Here is a 17,631-nt window from a genome sequence, read left to right as displayed (position 1 = left end):
TTTGGTAGTTATGCTAATCTTATACTTGTTTAAATGATGGTTGCAAATATTTGATTGCAACAAATCTAGAAAATCACTTATGACATTTGTATTTGATAGAACTGTCTTTGTTAACTATTACAATTAGGCTATATATTTAATATATAGGAGTTTTTAAGTGTGCCATGTTAACATAACACGTGGCATTGTTAAAAAACTATTGTGCCACATCATCTCAAAACAAGTGTTATGATGTGGAATGAATTCAACCATTCTGCAAAATTTTCTTAAACAATCAAACACTGAAAAGCATATTTAACAAGATTAACTGGTCTCAACAATTAAATACAGGTGACAGAAAATAATCCCTTCTCAATCCATCCCATCTCATCCTATTCTTTCTTGGCAATCAAACGAAGCATAAAGGTATGGTATAGTTAAGTATGTATTAATGTTAAAGCAAGCACTTAAAAATTCTTCCCAACTTTTTATTCAGCATGGCACCGACAGGGCACAAATCACAATAACTCGGGGATGTGTCAGTAATTTGTCCACTAACTGAATCATTACGACCACGGGCATTCACCAACTCCACGTCTCCACCACACGCAAGCAATCAATACAGGGGAGCTAAAATGATTTCTCCTTGGAGTCCAAGCATTGTTGGCTCGAAATTGGGAGTTGGCCGTTGGCTACTTGGCTTTATAAATAAGCCAGACCCAACCTAAGATCCCCACACAAGACAACCAAAGGACCTTGGAGTGCAAAACTGAATCTCCAGGGGACAATGGGGCAGGTAAGGTCCTTGATCACCAGCATTGTTCTCTTCTTTCTAATCCTAGCTTCAGTCTCCCTCCAGCAGCGAGCTGTCGGAGCACGGGCTTCTGAAGGAAGGCAAGTCAGAAGATCCCAACCAGCATGGCAATGGAAACCATGGATGAACCATGGAAGCTTTCGTGGTTCCCAGAAACACCTGATCAACCCATCAGGCCAGCATCCATTTCAAGCTCATGAATTGTCTGCATAGGTTCTGCAAATGAGATGTTGCTCAGCATGCAACAGATATCCTGGAGTTCTAAAGTTATATGATGATTCAATTTTGATGTCACTGAGTTTAAATGTTCAACATCTTAAAGTGGGCTAATTGTCTTTCGCTTTCATGTTAGAAGATCAAGGGAAATGGCAAACTTTGCAACATGGTTTCGTTAAGACTTGAGACCCTCCCGCAAGCAATCATAGAAAACTTACTAGGTAAAAACTAGCATCTTAAAATTCTTATGGAAAAGGATTCATACAAAATCATAACAATTGCTAGAGTAACTCTCAAACCAGAATTCCAGTTCCAACTCTGAGTCTTGATGAGGAACAGTTTCTCAAGTACATTCCATCTAAAGAGAAGCTTCTTGTGGCATCTGAAAAAAAAATAAAAGTAGGTTAAAGATGATCCAAATAACTTTTTTTAGAAGCTTCACCTTCTAAGAGAGCCGAATTCTAGACTGGTATCATGAATAAGATTGCAACATACTCATGTTATAATTTGGAAGAGACTCGTGATGGCTTAATCTCCTTTTTCATCGGATGTCTCCGAAGAGACAATGGCTTTATCTCCTTGATATACCTTAGAACATTACCTCGATGAGATACTTGTATTTGTTATCTAGATCCGAGTCTCTGCACTATTCATTTCAAAGTGTTTTAGACAATTAAATCATGGCTGTGGACTTGTGGTCGCCATGAAGAAAGGAAGGTAAAAGGGTCATTCCAAAGATAACGATTTTCCTCAACAATATTAATATAATCGATTGACAAGAAGTATAAGCACAGTTGCATACTGTTCCTGAATCAAATAATAGATAGATGCATCCCTGGAGCTAACTGCATGCTCACATACAGAGACTTTAGTTATTTAGATATTAAATATAAGATTCAATGTCCCAATGTTTTGGGACTACACATAGGTCTTTCTTTTCCTGTTTTAATAAAATTTACAAGGCAAATTAGTCACAAGGAAGCCATGAAAAACATTATGAAGCAAAGATTCCAAAAACAATCACAACCATGACCACCCCATCTAAATATTGATACCCAGTAATTTCAGTTTCCAGATGCATTACATTCTTCCAGTAGATGGACAAGATTGTGCTCTGGGGCGCTAAGGGAAGGAAGAATCAGGCGATTAGATTGAGATCTCTGCTGCTTTATCCCAGCTACTTCAGGTTCAAGATGCGATTCTTCCTTCATAACAGACAAGTCTGACATCCTCTGTGCATTTGCAGATATGTGCTCTTTCCATATTCTCCCATCCTGAAAATCAAGGCATGAAAATTTTAGGCAGTAAGCATCAGGGCATCAAGAATACAAGCAAAGTTTTTCATCGCTTTTGATCCCACACCCACCCTCATGGGCGTATGAGTATTAATATGTAAGTCTATTGTTCAAAAACAGACATAACATGTTCTTTTTTGGATATTGATTTCCCTTCTGTAAGAAGCTTATAGTTTTCTATTTGTTTTGGGGGTTTGGCTGATTGGGCATATTGTATTTCCTCTGTAAAGTTCCTAATTGTACAGGGGTTCTATTGTATTTCAACCTTTTGATTTTAATGCATTACTTTACCTTAAAGTTCAATAATAATAATAATAAGGCTTGGAGCGGAAAAAAAAAAATCTAGGCCTACGTCTTCCTCTTATGATTAGAGACGTATAAGGCTTGTGGTGATAGCACTACACTAGTTATAAATCAGAAAACCTCTACTGGATAAAATAATAGATTAGCTGAAAGATCCAAACCCACATCCAACAGCTCTCTATTGGTTACCTCAACTAATACTTCTTATGATCATAATTCCTCAATTTATTAAAAAGAAGTATTTCCATAAATAAAAGAGAAAAGAAGAAAGAAGCTACTAAGAACTGTATTGGTCCAAACTCGAGTTCTTTCTCATTTTGCAACACCATCTCTTCTATTCCTATTTTGTCACATTCCCTTTCATGTTAGATTAATTTGTATGGTGAGAAAGCCATCTACCCCTTGTTTACCTTTGTTGAAAGTAATCTAGTAAATTGTGAGAAAGAAAAACGGTTGCTTTTAGATCTAATGCAGGGTAGAGCATCATGCAGTTGCTCATAATATGCATGGATTAGCATGGCTTAGGGATCATTTTAGACTCATGTTTCCTGTTTATTGGCCAATTAATGAAGCTGCTATTCTTGTTTTCTCCAAGCCTACATTCTACAAGAAATAGAAGTATAACTAACTTGTACGGCAAACTTCAATAGAACTCAATATATCCTCAAAAAGTTTAAGTCCTTGAACTGTAAGTTCATAATATGAGCGTCCCAATGCAATTCTTCTTTCATATGTTTTATTTACTTATCCTCATTGACCTTTTTAAGGAGGTTACAATGAATGATTTCACTAAAAGGATAGGGTGTTGTTTACACATAACAACCATAGCAACATTTATCCTTTTCCCTTCTCTCTTCTTTGTCTACTATCTCTTCATGTCTATATTTAAAATTTTAAACCAATTTTTATAAATGAAGTACATGAGCTTTTTGATGGGCTAACAATAGGAGTAGCCTGTCCGCCAAACCCCCAACTCCTCTTTCTATCAACGAGACAAACTAATGTCAATGAAGCTGGATTTGAGCTTGTTAGAAGACATCTAGTTAGATTGACAGAACCCCAGTCAGTGATAAAAGGTTTACCAGTGACATCAGAAAATAAAATTATCATCCACCATAACTATTATTTCATGTCACTCGGATTCTTAGAACGACAGGATCTGAATAGGCTAGCTTAAAATTACTTCCTCACCATTGAAAATTCCACTCCTCTAACAAGGACTGGAGTCCATGAAAAGTAAATAGCAGAGTTACACTTCATAACTGTGAAGTTGACGGATAATAGCTAAACTAGTTAGCTCCATTCGAAGATTCTTTCTATTGTTCCAAAACTGTTAATATCCATCCTCCCACTATTGACAATCACCTTTGAATCCCTTGTGAATGATTTAATTCTCAATGCTTGCAGTTCTAACTAAATAGAAGAAAGGGATCTCAACAACTTATTTTCCCTAAATTTTCAGAATCAGAATGCTGCAATTCCTTTCTCATATTCTCCTAGAAAACATTCTTTTAGTGTCCTTCCTCCAAAACCTCAAAAAAAAAAAGAGACAATTCCCAAAATAAACTGACTTCAAACTAAATAAACAACAAAATAATAAAAAAATATAAAAAAACCAAGTAACCAACTTCTCAAACATGCTTGTACCAGAAAAGATGTGGATAACATTCTTTTCCAACTCTTGTACAACTCTCGTGCATGCCAAGAAACAACATAAACCAATGTTAAGGGTTTTCTTGGATGATATTTAGTCATTGAACATGTTATACAGAAAGTACAAATTAGTAGGGGTAAGCATTTTGTTTATCCAATTAAGAACTGAACCGAATAAACTGAAATTGTAAAAGGGGAAAACCAAACCAAAATCAAAGGGAAAATTTTCCCTTCGGTTTTCGGTTCAAAAATGAATTTCATTAATATTATAAATATAAAATAACATTATATATTAATATATCACATATATAATGAAATTTGGATAACTTGTTTTATTTTGGTTAACTGAATTTTCAATTCTGAAAACCGAAACTGAAACTGAAATTCCCAACAGCTGAATTAACTGAAAACCAGAATAGCCAAGCTGGAAGGGAAAAAAAAACAAAATTTTCAGTTTGGTTTTTCACTTTCAACACGCTCACCCCTACAAATTGGTTAATGAAAGCAATAGAATGTAGAAGAAATTGGACGTTTACTACAAATGATTGGAGGGGGTGATAAATCCGGAGGGATGGACAGTTATCTTTGCTCATAGCAGTTCACTTGTGGACACACAAGGCACTCTCATGGCAGCCTGAAAAAAGAAGAGGAAAAAAAATCCAACTTTAATATAACGCTTGGCATGTGTCTATCAGTAGGGTACTTGCAAGGATGCTCATGTACTTCATTGAAGGAGTGATAACTTTTTCACTGGACATATTTGCATATCTAGAAAGATGCAAGAGTCTGACAAACATGAGCATGTTTTTCCTTGTCTTACCTGGAAGAATTTATAGTATACGTCATCTATCCTCTCCTCTTTTGGTTAAAGGTTCCCTTTTGATCACATTGGTAAAATACAATATGACCAGAGATAGAACCATTTTGGTGATTGGCTCACAAGTGAACAGATTGACCATTTGGTTCAACTGTTTAATTCATTAAAATTAGTAGAAATCTGCTGAATTAAAAAATATGAAAGAAATTAGTTTCTTGAAGAGAGAAAGAAGAGAGAAAGAGAAGAAGAGAAGTTGAAAGAAAAGAGAGCAATAATCTGGCCGCCCCATTCACTTATTATTTATACTAAAATAATAGAACAGTACAAAGACAACTATGCCCTTATAAGGCGGCAAAACATAAAACAACATATATAACACTCAAAAAACATAATAAAATTTGGACTCACATAACTACTGTGGTCCCCACCTCCTATCTAACAACTAACATAAAACATCTACTCAGAAAAACATCATAAAACAGACTAATCTTCAACACTCCCCCTCAAGTTGGGAGTAAATGTCACACATTCCCAACTTGCATAGATCATGTTCAAGCTTGTTCCTTGCCAGCCCTTTAGTGAGAACATCAACCAGCTACAACTCTGAAGAGACATAAGGCAAACAAACTTCTCCGGTTGTTACCCTTTCTCTTATAAAGTATCTATCAACTTCAATGTGTTTTGTCCTATCATGCTGAATTGGATTGTGGGCAATATTGACTACAGCCTGATTGTCACAGTATAACATCACAGGTTCCTCTGCTTTCACCCCAATCTCACTCAAAAGAGATCTAACCCAAAGAAGTTCTAAGACACCATGAGCCATGGATCTATACTCAGCCTCTGCACTTGACCTTGCCACAACCGCTTGCTTCCTACTCTTCCAGGAGATCAAGTTTCCATCTACAAAGGTACACACTCCTGATGTAGACCTCCTGTCATCTAAGCATCCTGCCCAGTCTGCATCTGAATAAGATTCTCGCTTCAGATTCTCATGATTTGAGAAAAGAATGCCTCTGCCAGAGTGCTTTTTCAGATATGCAAGTATTCTCTCAATAGCTTCCCAGTGCTGAACCCGAGGTGCATGCATGTACTAACTCACAACACTCACAACATAAGAAATATCTGGTCGTACACAAATACAGCAGCCGGCCCACCATTCTTTGATATCTCCCCATATCCTTTACCAATTCACCATCCACACCATTAATTCTGTGATTTGGACCAATAGGAGTGTCTGCTAGTTTAGTCCCCAGCTTTCCAGTCTCTCGCAGTAGGTCAAGTACATACTTTCTCTGTGAAATGAAGATCCCATGCTTGGATCTTGCAACTTCAATCCCTAAGAAATATTTGAGCTCACCAAGATCTTTGATCTCAAATTCTTGTTGCAATGATTTTTTGAGATCATCAATCTCCTCCAAATCATTTCCTGTCACCACTATATCATCCACATACACAATCAAAATTGACACCAAAGCATCTCTCGTCTTCACAAAGAGGGTGTGATCAGACTGTGTCTGTGTGTATCCAAAACGGATAAGTATCCCTCTGAACCTGTCAAAACAAGCCCTAGGTGACTATTTCAGTCCATATAGAGATTTTCTGAGTCTGCACACCTTTCCTTCACTAACATTTTCATAAAAGCCTACTAGAATGTCCATATATACCTCCTCCTGTAAATCACCATTGAAGAATGCATTTTTTACATCAAGCTGGAACAAGGGCCATGAATAGGTAGTTGCTAGAGATAAAATGATATGAACTGAACTCACCTTAGCTACTGGTGCAAAAGTTTCCAAATAATCAACACCATAGGTCTGAGTATACCCTTTTGCTACCAACCTTGCCTTGTACCTCTTTATCTTGCCATCAGCCTTATACTTCACTATGAATACCCATCGACATCTGATTGTCTCCTTGTCTGGGGGGAGATCAACTATTTCCCAAGTTTGGTTTTTGACCAAAGCATCCATTTCATCTTGCATGGCAGTTTTCCACTCAAGTTTGGAGAGAGCCTCAGTAACATTCCTAAGTATAGACACAAAATCCAGGGAAGAAAGAAAAGCACGGTAGGAGGGTGATATGGCACTATAAGAAAATGGTGTGAAATGTAGTGGGTTGGTCGTACACTTTCTCCTCCCCTTACGAAGTGCAATGGGAAGATCAAGGTCAATGGGATCAGCTACAACAATGGTGTTAAGGACAGAAACATTATCATCAGAAAACATAACAGGCTCAAGAGAAATACTTGGAACTGTATATGTCGAATCTGGAGTTTCAGAAGGACTGACAAAGAGTGGTGTGGGTCGAGGATGTGTGGAGTCGACCATCATCTTCCGACGCTGATATTGCTGTGAGGCTGCCCATAGTGGCTCAGGTAATGAAACTGGAGGTGCAGGTGTTGGCTGAACCGATGTTGGTTCAACTGATGGTGCAAGTGGTGGTTGAACTAATGTAGATGTTGGTTGAACTAATGGAGGCACCACAGAAACAGGAAGAGGAACAGATTGTGAGTTCTCTTCCCCAAAACTCTCTCCTTGAGGAGAACCACTCGAGAAGAAGAATGTGGATTCAAAAAAGGTAACATCCATAGTGACAAATCTGCTCCTCGACACTGGGTCATAACAACAATACCCCTTTTGATTCCGAGTATACCCAAGAAAAACACATTTCTTGGCCTTAGGATCCAATTTCTTGCGATGAGGGCCAAGAATGTGAACAAAAGAAACACAGCCATAAACCCTTAGAGGTATATGAAATATCTCTCCATCTGAAAAAAAAAAAAAAAAAGAGGCTAAATAGCACCTTAAACCCCAAAGTCCGTGAAGGAACACGGTTAATCACATGTACGGCTGTAAGAACTGCATCTCCCCAACTGCACAGGAACTGAAGCACACACCATAAGACTCCTTACCACCTCCACAATGTGTCTGTTTTTCCTCTCAGTAACTCCATTCTTTTGTGGTGTATATGCACAATTGCTCTGATGAACTACTTCGTGTTCTAAGAGATACGTGGTTAGGTCCTTTTCAAAGTAATCTCTAGCATTGTCTGATCTAAAAGCCTTAATTCTCACTCCAAATTGTGTGAGAACCATCTAGTGGAATTGTCGTACTAAGTTATGAATCTCATCGTGTGATCTCATCAAATATATCCAAGAATATCGTGTATAATCATCCACAAACAAGAGAAAATAACGGAATCCTCCCATGGAAGGGATTTGATATGGCCCCCATACATCAGTGTGAACAATATTAAAAGCAGAAGTATTTCTTTTATTACTTGGTTTAAAAGATTGTCTACAATGCTTTCCTAAATAACAATTCTCACACTCCAAAGTAAATAATTGAACAGGCTCAAACAACTTTGGGAAAAGACATTTCAAATAACTAAAAGAAAGATGTCCCAAGCGATTGTGCCAAAGCATAATCTGGTTTACTAACTCTGACCCACTACTACTGCTGCTACTAACATGATGGCCTTGATGTCTCGGAATCTCATCCAGAAGGTAGACTCCATTCACATCACGACCACTCCCAATCATCTTCTTTGACTCCAAATCCTGCAAAACACAATTACCAGGAAGAAATGTCACAGAACAATTCAATTTTTTTGTCAAAGAACTAACAGACAGTAGGTTGGTATGAAGTCTAAGGGCATGTAAAACAGATGACAGAGTTATATCATTGGTCACTCTAACTATCCCCTTCCCAGCAATGGGCATATGTGAACCATCTACTGTAGAGACTCTGTCTCTACTAGAGCACAACTGATAGAAACTGAAAATGGTAGGGGCATTAGTCATATGCTCAAATGCTCCTAAGTCTATAATCTAGGGAGGTCCCTCCTTACCTGAAGTGGATGCAAGATTCGTAGTCGCATATGAACTACCTGTATGTGCAAAGGAAGTGGTGTAGTTGTCTCCTGCAGTGGCTACATTTGCATTTCCCTTCTTGTTTCTTGTCCAAGCAGGCATAAGATTTGGATGAAACTTCCAATAAGTGTCAATGGTATGCTTAGGCTTCTTGCAATAATCACACACCAAGTCCTTATCTTCCCTTCTAGTCTCACTACTCCCCCTGTCTCCATTCGGCTTAGGTTTTGTTGTACCAACCATAGCCGACTGGTCAATCTCAAGCTGTCTCAGCGTTACATTCCTCCTACTCTCCTCTCTAGACACAAAAGCATAGGCCTGAGAGAGTGTCACACCCTCCCTAGAAAGAATATGCTACCCAGCAATGCCAAATCCAGGGTTTGGCCCTGCCAAGAACTCAAAAACCCTATTCCTCTCTACCAGTTTGTGATAAGTTATTGCATCATTTGCACTTTCCCATACCACAGTTTCTAAGTGATCTATTTCTAGACATAGGGTTTTCAGCATGGAGAAATACACAGCAAGAGGTTTTTCTCCATGTTTCATACTTATCACTTGATTTCTTAACTGGTAGGCTCTGGTTTCATTTTGCTTCTGAGAGTAGGTTTCAGTCACTCCATCCCAAATCTCCTTAATAGTATTAGCCCATAGGAAATTTTTTGCAATATGAGGTAACATAGAATTACACAGCCAAGACATTACCATGTAATTCTCTTGCACCCATCGAGAAAACTTTGTATCAGGTTTCTTCTCCTCCTCAGTGAGATACCCTAATTTTCCACGGGCACCAATAGCCATCTTAGCTGATTATGCCCACTCCAAATAATTTGTACCATCAAGTTTTACTGTAGTAATGATCTCAGACCCAAAAATATCACTACTACCCCCAACACCCAGTCCCACAATACCGATAGATTTTATCTCGGTATTCCAACTCTCCATTTTACTTCAAACAGTTCAACAGTAAGAAAAAATATATTGGAGGCCTTCAAAAAATAATTTAATACCACACACACAAAACCCAGCCATTCTGGAAGAAGAAAACCCTAGCTGGAGGGAAATTTCTCTCCTCCCCACGCCTCCCAATAGAGAGAAAAGTGAATTGATCACTCCGAGAGACCTAGAAAATTTCAGAAACCAAACTCGCCCTTTTTAGAAAATCAAAAGAAAACTAACAATACCTGGGCGCCCAAGATCAAATCAAAAACAAAGAATCCAACTTTTTTGGGACTCTTCCTCGTACTCCAGTTCTTCTTGATTTTGATGTTGAACAATAGATCACCTTCCTGATGTCTAGATCCCACCAAAAACTCCAAGAACTGGGCAATCTATAGCAGATCAATCAGCCCTTTACTACTTCATGCAATCAGCTGATTTAGGGTTGCATAAGAATGCTTCAAAAAACCCTAACGGATACTTTGATACCAAGTAGAAGTCTGCTGAATTAAAAAATATGAAAGAAAGTAGTTTCTTGAAGAGAGAAGGAAGAGAGGAGGAGAAGAAGAGAAGAAGAGAAGTTGAAAGAAAAGAGAGCAATAATCTGGTTGCCCCCTTCACTTATTATTTATACTAAAATTATAGAACAGTACAAAGACAACTATGCCCTTATAGGGTGGCAAAACATAAAACAGCATATATAACACTCAAAAAACATAATAAAATTTGGACTCACATAACTACTGTGGTCCCCACCTCCTATCTAATAGCTAACATAAAACATCTACTCAAAAAAACATCATAAAACTAATTAATCTTCAACAAAATTTTAAAAAGTGGAAATTGAAAATTTAAAAATCAAAACGGTTCTACACTATTTTACATCAAAATAAGATCACAAAAATAAATATCACAGGGTATAAGACATATTAATAAATGTTTTTAAATGAGGTAAGCTTGATAAGTCAACATTTCAAAGAATTGGGTGAACAGAAAATTGTTTTGGTTCCTATCATTTAATGAGGAAGATTCTCTTGTTATTAAACATTTTTGCTTGTGTTTTAACTGAGATTCTGTGAAAGGAGATGTTTAAGCATGTGTGAAGAAGACCATCTACAGCACCAGTAATAAGAAGTGATCTGTTACAAGTTGAAGGGCTAGAAGAGTTAGGGACAGACCATAAAGAACACCGGTTGAAGTAGTGAAAATTGATTTAAGACCCATAATTTAACAATTGAAATGGCACCGAACAAAACAAAATGGCAGAACAGAATTCATGTATATATGTAGGCATGTACTATTGATAAATTAGTTTTGGCTTACATTGAGAATTGAAGGCTCTGGTAGTGGGCATTTTACTGGTCGATCATTGTCAAGAGGCTCAACTGGGTGTTCAACTGGCTTAAACTCTACTGCTACTTCAATCCCATGAGCAGCAACTGCTGCAGCGGTAGTAACACCTGTGGTGTCAGCATTGGGTGGTACTTCTCTCTCATCCTGCACCATTAGCCCAACCACTTTTATACAACTGAACCTCATTTATCAATAAATGAAAACCATTTAATCAATTAGAGGTGGATATGGATAAAAAAAAAATATGAGTTCTTCAAAACAGCGAATGGAAATTCATAAGAGAATCGTTAAATGGAGAATACAAGACGTGCAACACTTATTGTAGCCAATGATTCAGATGGTCAAGGGCCAAAATATCAAGAAAGACAAATTTGAATTTGACATAAGTACAACGTTTCCTTTGTGTGCAGGGACTAAAAATTTCTGGCGCAGCATAAAATACACTCAATTAAGTATAAACCATTGAAAAAAAAAATAGATAACAGAAAAGAGCAGCACACAGAAGCATAACGAAATATATAACAGCCCCAAATATATGATGTATCTGGAAATTCAGGAACGATTGAATGTAGCCAAACGAAATCAAGTAAAAACTACAGAATTTAAGAATAATGAGAAAACAGCCCGGAAAAGAAGAGGTGAGATTCATAAAAGTCCATTTTAAAACTATGGAATTCAATCTTATTTGGGAACTATAGAAATTTAAGCAGAAAAAAGAAAACATATTCAGAAAATTGAGATGAAAAGAATGAATGAAAAGATCGGATCATATTCAAGAGAAACAAAGACACAATAATCTCGGACCAAAATCAAGGCCAAATCCGCTAGTTAGAAACCCCATAATACAGTAAGCATCAAATCCACTTTTTAAAATCTAGGACCAAATGGAGATTCAAAAATCAAGAAGAAATACGCAAGATATGAGAATGAATCAGATAACCATCTCAAACAACCTAATATAAAAATAAAAAAGAAAAAGAAAAAAGAGAGACAAATCCAGACGAACGAATGAACAAAACAATCATTTCAAACAAACATATAGTTTAGACTTTGGAATAACAGAAAGACGTCAAAAAAAGAGTCAAAAACAGCCAATGCCCAGAAACCAGCGAGTATTAAACAAGCCAAATCTACTAAGGCTAAAGAACAAGAAAAACTTCCTACCAAATACAATTAAGAGGTGGGATGCTTACGACTGCGCTTTGAGTCCGTCGATGGCTGTTTCTGCTTCCAGAGAATCGTGAAAAGATACCCACCATATTTTTTCTTCTCAAATTCACTGATCTTCTAATCTTGCCTTTCTTCCCAACTCTCTCTGCATTTGTATTATTTATTGTATTTGTATATATCCCCCCTTTGGGCGGAGGAGAGAACAAGACAGATTCTTCTCTTTCTTCCTTCAGGGTTCTCTCGATGCGTGTAAACTATTATATTCGACATAGTTGGAAAACTGAGAGAGTCATGAAAGGGACGGCTGGGTCTTGAAAAGCGTCCACACAAAACAAACCCAAAGGCCAAACACCCTGAGTGAGGGCTGAGGTTAATTTTGTAAGTTGAAAAGCAAGGGAAGGCACTAATAACCGCGCAAAGTCGGTGAAATAAGATATACTCGACACACAGCATCAGCATGCACACACAGAAACACAAGTCCACTGCTTTCCCTGTTTTTTCTGAGTACTGATTCACCAGACACCCACCCTGTTCCGTTTTCGACTCGAAGGTGTCAAGATTGGTCAGATAGCTAGGATTCAGGAACAGTGTAAGGCAGATGTAATCATGTAACCGTACTCACATGCCCCAGATTTTTCAGTTCCTTTCTCCCTGATATACGGGGCGCCGGGTTCTGACCGGTTAAGATCGAGTTTGGGTGAAGTGAACTCTGGACGCGAGCCCATGATACGTGGTGTAGTGTGGCAAGGGTTGCAGCGATATTTGGTTTATTGGTCGGTGTAATAATGAAAAAAAAAAAATTTAAATCCTTTGGCTGTTCACTGTTTTTGGCATTATAAGTCAACTTTATCTTTGGCATTATAAGTCAACTCTCATACCCAATTTTCAAAATATGTGAATATAGTAATTGTTGAAATTCCAAAAACTGCCAATTTAGTCCAGAATGATTTAGTTAATGAGTATATGAAATGACAAAAATGACAAAAATGTCATCTAATTTTCAGTTTTTTATACTTATATAATATATATAATAAAAACTAGAAATATATATAATATTATATATATATATATTATTACTATAAATATATATTATTTATAATACATATTTATTGATATATAATATATAGAAAATATAAAATATGTATAATATACATAATATACATAAAATATATAAAAATATATGTATATGATTGATTCGGTTAATCGTTGATTTTTCATATTGGTTAATTGAAACCAAACTAATATCTTCATTTTTTAAAAAAAATACCAAATCAAAACCAAACCGTTTGATTCGATTTCAGTCAATTTTTCGGTTCGATTCAAGTTTTTAGTTTGTCTTGCTCACCCATATGGTTTAGTTTCAAAAAAATAATGAATAATGTTTTCTTCCAAAGAGTAATTCTTGAATTTTGAAATATTACAAAATCTCATGTGACATCATGTGCGTTAGATAACTTACAGATACTAAACTAATAGTTTTGGGGAGTAGTTTACGTCTTGTAGTGGCACATTTGGAAATTTAGGTATTAAAATAAGACTAGTCCCAAAGTAAAGGATGTTAATCTACAATTTACCCTTATTTTTTATCAAAACAATATTGAGTGCAATTACTTTTTTACCCATTAATGGAGATTCACCACATATGCCAATCGAATCCTAACTATAAGACACTACAGCTTCTTTCATGAATTACAACATAAAATTTTTCTCAATGTGCAACTATAAGGTATTGTTTCCAGTATCTTGTGGTCAATAGATCTAAATTTTGTGTAGTGGTTGACAAGTCACAAGCTAGTGAAGCTAAAGTTTGGAAATGCTTAAAATTAAGTGCTTATTTGAATAAATACTTATTTTGGGTCAAGACCATACTAATAAGCATTTATTTGTATTTGGGAAATAAGCATGAATAAGTGTTTATTCTTAGGAATAAGCACCAAATCAAGAAACCCAAAATTTGAACTTATTTTTAAATGTTTATTTTCCATATGGTTTATCTTGGCTTGTCACATCATTTTGAAAATACCTATACTGCCCTATTTGAAATAAGTGTTTTTTCATCAAATGTTCGTGAGAACTTATTAGAACAAATAATTTATTTTAAGCACTATTTTTCAAATAACAACACCCAAATTCCGGGTTAGGTTAGAACCATATCCAATATGCCCCTCTTACCTAAGTCCCCACGACCCTAGATAGTTGGGATTAAAATTGAGTAATGTTTTTTCTTTACCAAGAGAATTAAACGAAAATATCTTTCTATTGCCGACATGGACATAAATGGCAGTTTTTTTTAATAAGCACCAAAACGGCTAAGTTGAATTAAAAAAGGGGTGTTCTACTTTTACTTTCATTTGTTTTTAAATTTTCACTTCAATAAAATAACAAAAACAATTTGTTTTCTGATGCAGTACAATCTAGGCACTCCTAGCTGACTGAGAGTTGGCTCATAGCTGTGATGGACGGCACTTGAGAGGAATAAGAAGGTGAAGGGTTCTCGAGGAACTCTCCCGGAGGAAACACTCCGATGGCTAAGTTATAACTCTGGGGAAAACTCAAAGAAGATACAAAGAGTTAAGAGTGTTGAAAGTGCTAGCTTCAATACCTTTGCTTCGTGAGGGTTGGGGTTCTTTTATATCGGAACTCGGTCACATCTGGCATAATCACCACTGCCCTAGTCGTTACTGCCAGGGCAAGTTGACGGGTGCAAGTTGCTGCTACAGGCTGCTATTGCAATGTATGGACTCGACAGGCGTGCCATGCTTTTTAGAGATGGCAAGCGGAACACTGCCTGGCAAGTAGAACGCCGCCTGACAAGGGATCTGAGCCCTGCCACCGGATCCGGTAGGTATAGGTGTCAGGCACGCACGGATGTCAGGCGGATCTCCCTGCAGCCTGCCAAGCTATTGTACATCGAACCACCTGGGGCAGGTTTGCCTTGCACCGAGGTGCCGAGGTACGCCGAGTTGCCCGCACTGGAGGCGGGCCTTAAGCAAAATCAAACAGAAGTCTCGGCGGTGCTACCCCGAGGTGTTTCTCCCTCGGGACACAACCAAAAACCGAGGTGCTCCCTTCTTAGGAAGGGAGAGTTCGGGGCCCCTTAGGAGGAGCTCGAGCCCTGAGAGGAGTTCAGGATCTCCCATACTTGGTGGGAGTCATGGTTGGTCGGGCGCTAGTCCCTGGTGAGTCGCTTAACCCGCCGAGTGGCCAATGTTGGATTGGCGGGTCCCACCCGTCGAGTCACGATTGTGCTGTTAGGTTGAGCTATTCGTCGAGCCAGGTCACGCGCATGTGTCCCTGTGCTACGAGGTTGGGCCAAATCACCCTCCATCAATTGCCCCCCACTCCCCGTGCTGGGGTGCTGACCCAGCACGGGGAGTTCACGGTGCGCCGGGTGGATTTGGCTCGGCACTTATGCCACCCTGTCGGGCAACCCGTTAGCCAGACCGGTCTGGCACTCGGTTCACTTGGAAGAAAAAACTCGGGTTGTGTACAACTCATGCGTGGGCGTCACGGGATTTGGACTTCGTGGACGCCAAAAAACGCGCTAAACTGATTTCACCTCGAGAGCCTCACAGCCGGTTTTCTTGAGAACCGTCAGATTGCTTCGATCTTGACCGTTGGTGCCCAGGCCTAGCGGCTATAAATAGTGGGGGACCCTAGTCATTTTCTTCCGCCACTAAGTATCCTTCACCTAGCTTGAGCTCGCGTCTAGAGTCTTCAGCTCAGGTCTTCTAACTCGTCCAGTTCTAGCTCAGTTGCGTTTTTCCTCGGTGAGTCCCTGAGCCTCCCTTTCTCCTTTTTCAGTTCATTTCATTCAATGTCTAGCGGGGACAGTCTTTTAAACGAGCCTGAGGTGGGTACCTCGGGTCAGGGTGACCCCCGCTGTTGCCCAACCTTCCCACGAGGCACGGGTGACCTCGGGTAGGCTGGCGTCCACCTCCCGCCGAGGTCGGGTACCAGATTAATTCAGTCCATCCACTATGATGCTGGAGAGACTTCAACACCTTATCCAGCATTTCAACCTACCTCAGGAATACTCATATAGTCTTCCTACAGGCAAATTCCCTTGGGAGCATGGTCTGGATGAGATCGTGATCTTTAGGGAGCAACTTGTCGGTGGGCTTCGTCTCCCTCTTCACCCCCTTATCCCCGAGGTGTTGAGACGCTTTAACGTCATACTGGACCAGCTCCACCCAAACTCTAATCGAAACGTGGTCGGAACTATCTCCCTTTGTTTCGAATACAATCTTCCCTTATATATAGATTTCCTTTGTTCTATTTTGTCAATAAAGAAGAGCACCTCAGGCGTTCTCCCTGAGCACAGGTGGACCTACTATCTGTCCCCTCGCTCGGGCTTCAAATTGTTACATAAATTCCCAAGTAAGGTCCCTGCCTAGAAGCGGGACTACTTTGTAGTCCAGAGCAGCACGGGGTGGCCCTTCCTTACTAGCTAGAGGGTGGCTACTCAAGACCCCGACATTCCACTCATGGGCTCAAGTCGGGTTTGATCACAAAGATTACATTTCCGAAGAAAAGCTCATCAGGCCGGTTTGAGCCCAGGTAGGTCTATTTTTACCTTAGCGTCTCGCTTAATCAGCTAAGTGTTTTCAAGCTTACTGACGCCGAGCTCTATTGCAGGTCCCATGGAGGAAGAGAGGATTACCGGTCAGAGGCTCCTTCGCCAAATGAAGAAGAGGAAGAAGCGAGCCACCGAGAAGGCACACGTAGAGCCCTCAAGTACCCCCACTCCTGAGCCCGACCTCCCACAGGTTCTCTCTTCAGGGCATGGGCTCCCACAGGTTCCTTCTTCGGGGCCCGGGCTCCCACACCTTCCCATCTCAGAGCCCGAGCTCCCTAATGCCCCTCCAATGATAGATTTGGAGGGGGACTTACCATCTCAGGAGCCTAAGGTGGCGGTAGAGCCGGTCACTGAGCCAGTTGGGGCTGCTGCCGAAGTTCCTAATCCCGCTGAATCTGTTGTTGAGGCTTCCGAAGAATTGGCTCATCATGCTACTGAGACGGCGGTGTCCAGCTCAGGAAGCCAGGAGGAGGAGAGCATCTTGATCCCCCAATGTAGCCTCCAAAAAAGTAAAGAGGTTGTCTACCCCGTAGAGGTTACAGACTGGGCCGATCTCACCCCTGGTCAGCTTGGGTCCCGTGCTGCAACCCACGCTATGGTGGTGAGTTCACACTCTAAGAATCATCATTTTCCCATTCTTTT

At 39.2% G+C, this 17,631-nt stretch overlaps 1 protein-coding gene and 1 long non-coding RNA gene across 5 annotated transcripts; both read right to left on the bottom strand.

The window, feature by feature from the left end:
- Positions 1-261: 261 nt before the first annotated feature.
- On the bottom strand, positions 262-1,655 carry LOC148864721 (uncharacterized). The gene is made up of 3 exons (XR_016109499.1): positions 1,505-1,655; positions 1,309-1,391; positions 262-1,009 (listed from the first exon to the last, which is right to left on the bottom strand). It is a non-coding gene; the product is annotated as an uncharacterized LOC148864721 (long non-coding RNA).
- Positions 1,656-1,845: 190 nt separating this feature from the next.
- On the bottom strand, positions 1,846-13,018 carry LOC148864720 (uncharacterized). 4 transcript variants are annotated; one of them, XM_088976013.1, is made up of 4 exons: positions 12,434-12,945; positions 11,211-11,384; positions 8,527-8,639; positions 1,846-2,283 (listed from the first exon to the last, which is right to left on the bottom strand). In XM_088976013.1, exons 1-4 carry the CDS (start codon positions 12,497-12,499, stop codon positions 2,217-2,219), a joined length of 420 nt encoding a protein of 139 aa, XP_088832139.1. In that variant the 5' UTR covers positions 12,500-12,945; the 3' UTR covers positions 1,846-2,216. The 4 variants fall into 4 exon arrangements, with proteins under 4 accessions (XP_088832139.1, XP_088832136.1, XP_088832138.1 ...); XM_088976010.1 differs by having other exon boundaries at positions 8,550-8,639; XM_088976012.1 differs by having other exon boundaries at positions 8,521-8,639; positions 12,434-12,697.
- Positions 13,019-17,631: the final 4,613 nt, after the last annotated feature.

Source organism: Nelumbo lutea, chromosome 3 (genome assembly GCF_056320005.1).
Source record: "Nelumbo lutea isolate HS-2025 chromosome 3, American lotus-T2T, whole genome shotgun sequence".
In the NCBI taxonomy this organism is placed as follows: Eukaryota; Viridiplantae; Streptophyta; class Magnoliopsida; order Proteales; family Nelumbonaceae; genus Nelumbo; species Nelumbo lutea.
Note: the sequence above shows the minus strand (reverse complement) of the source record. Positions and strands in the feature narration are given on the sequence as shown.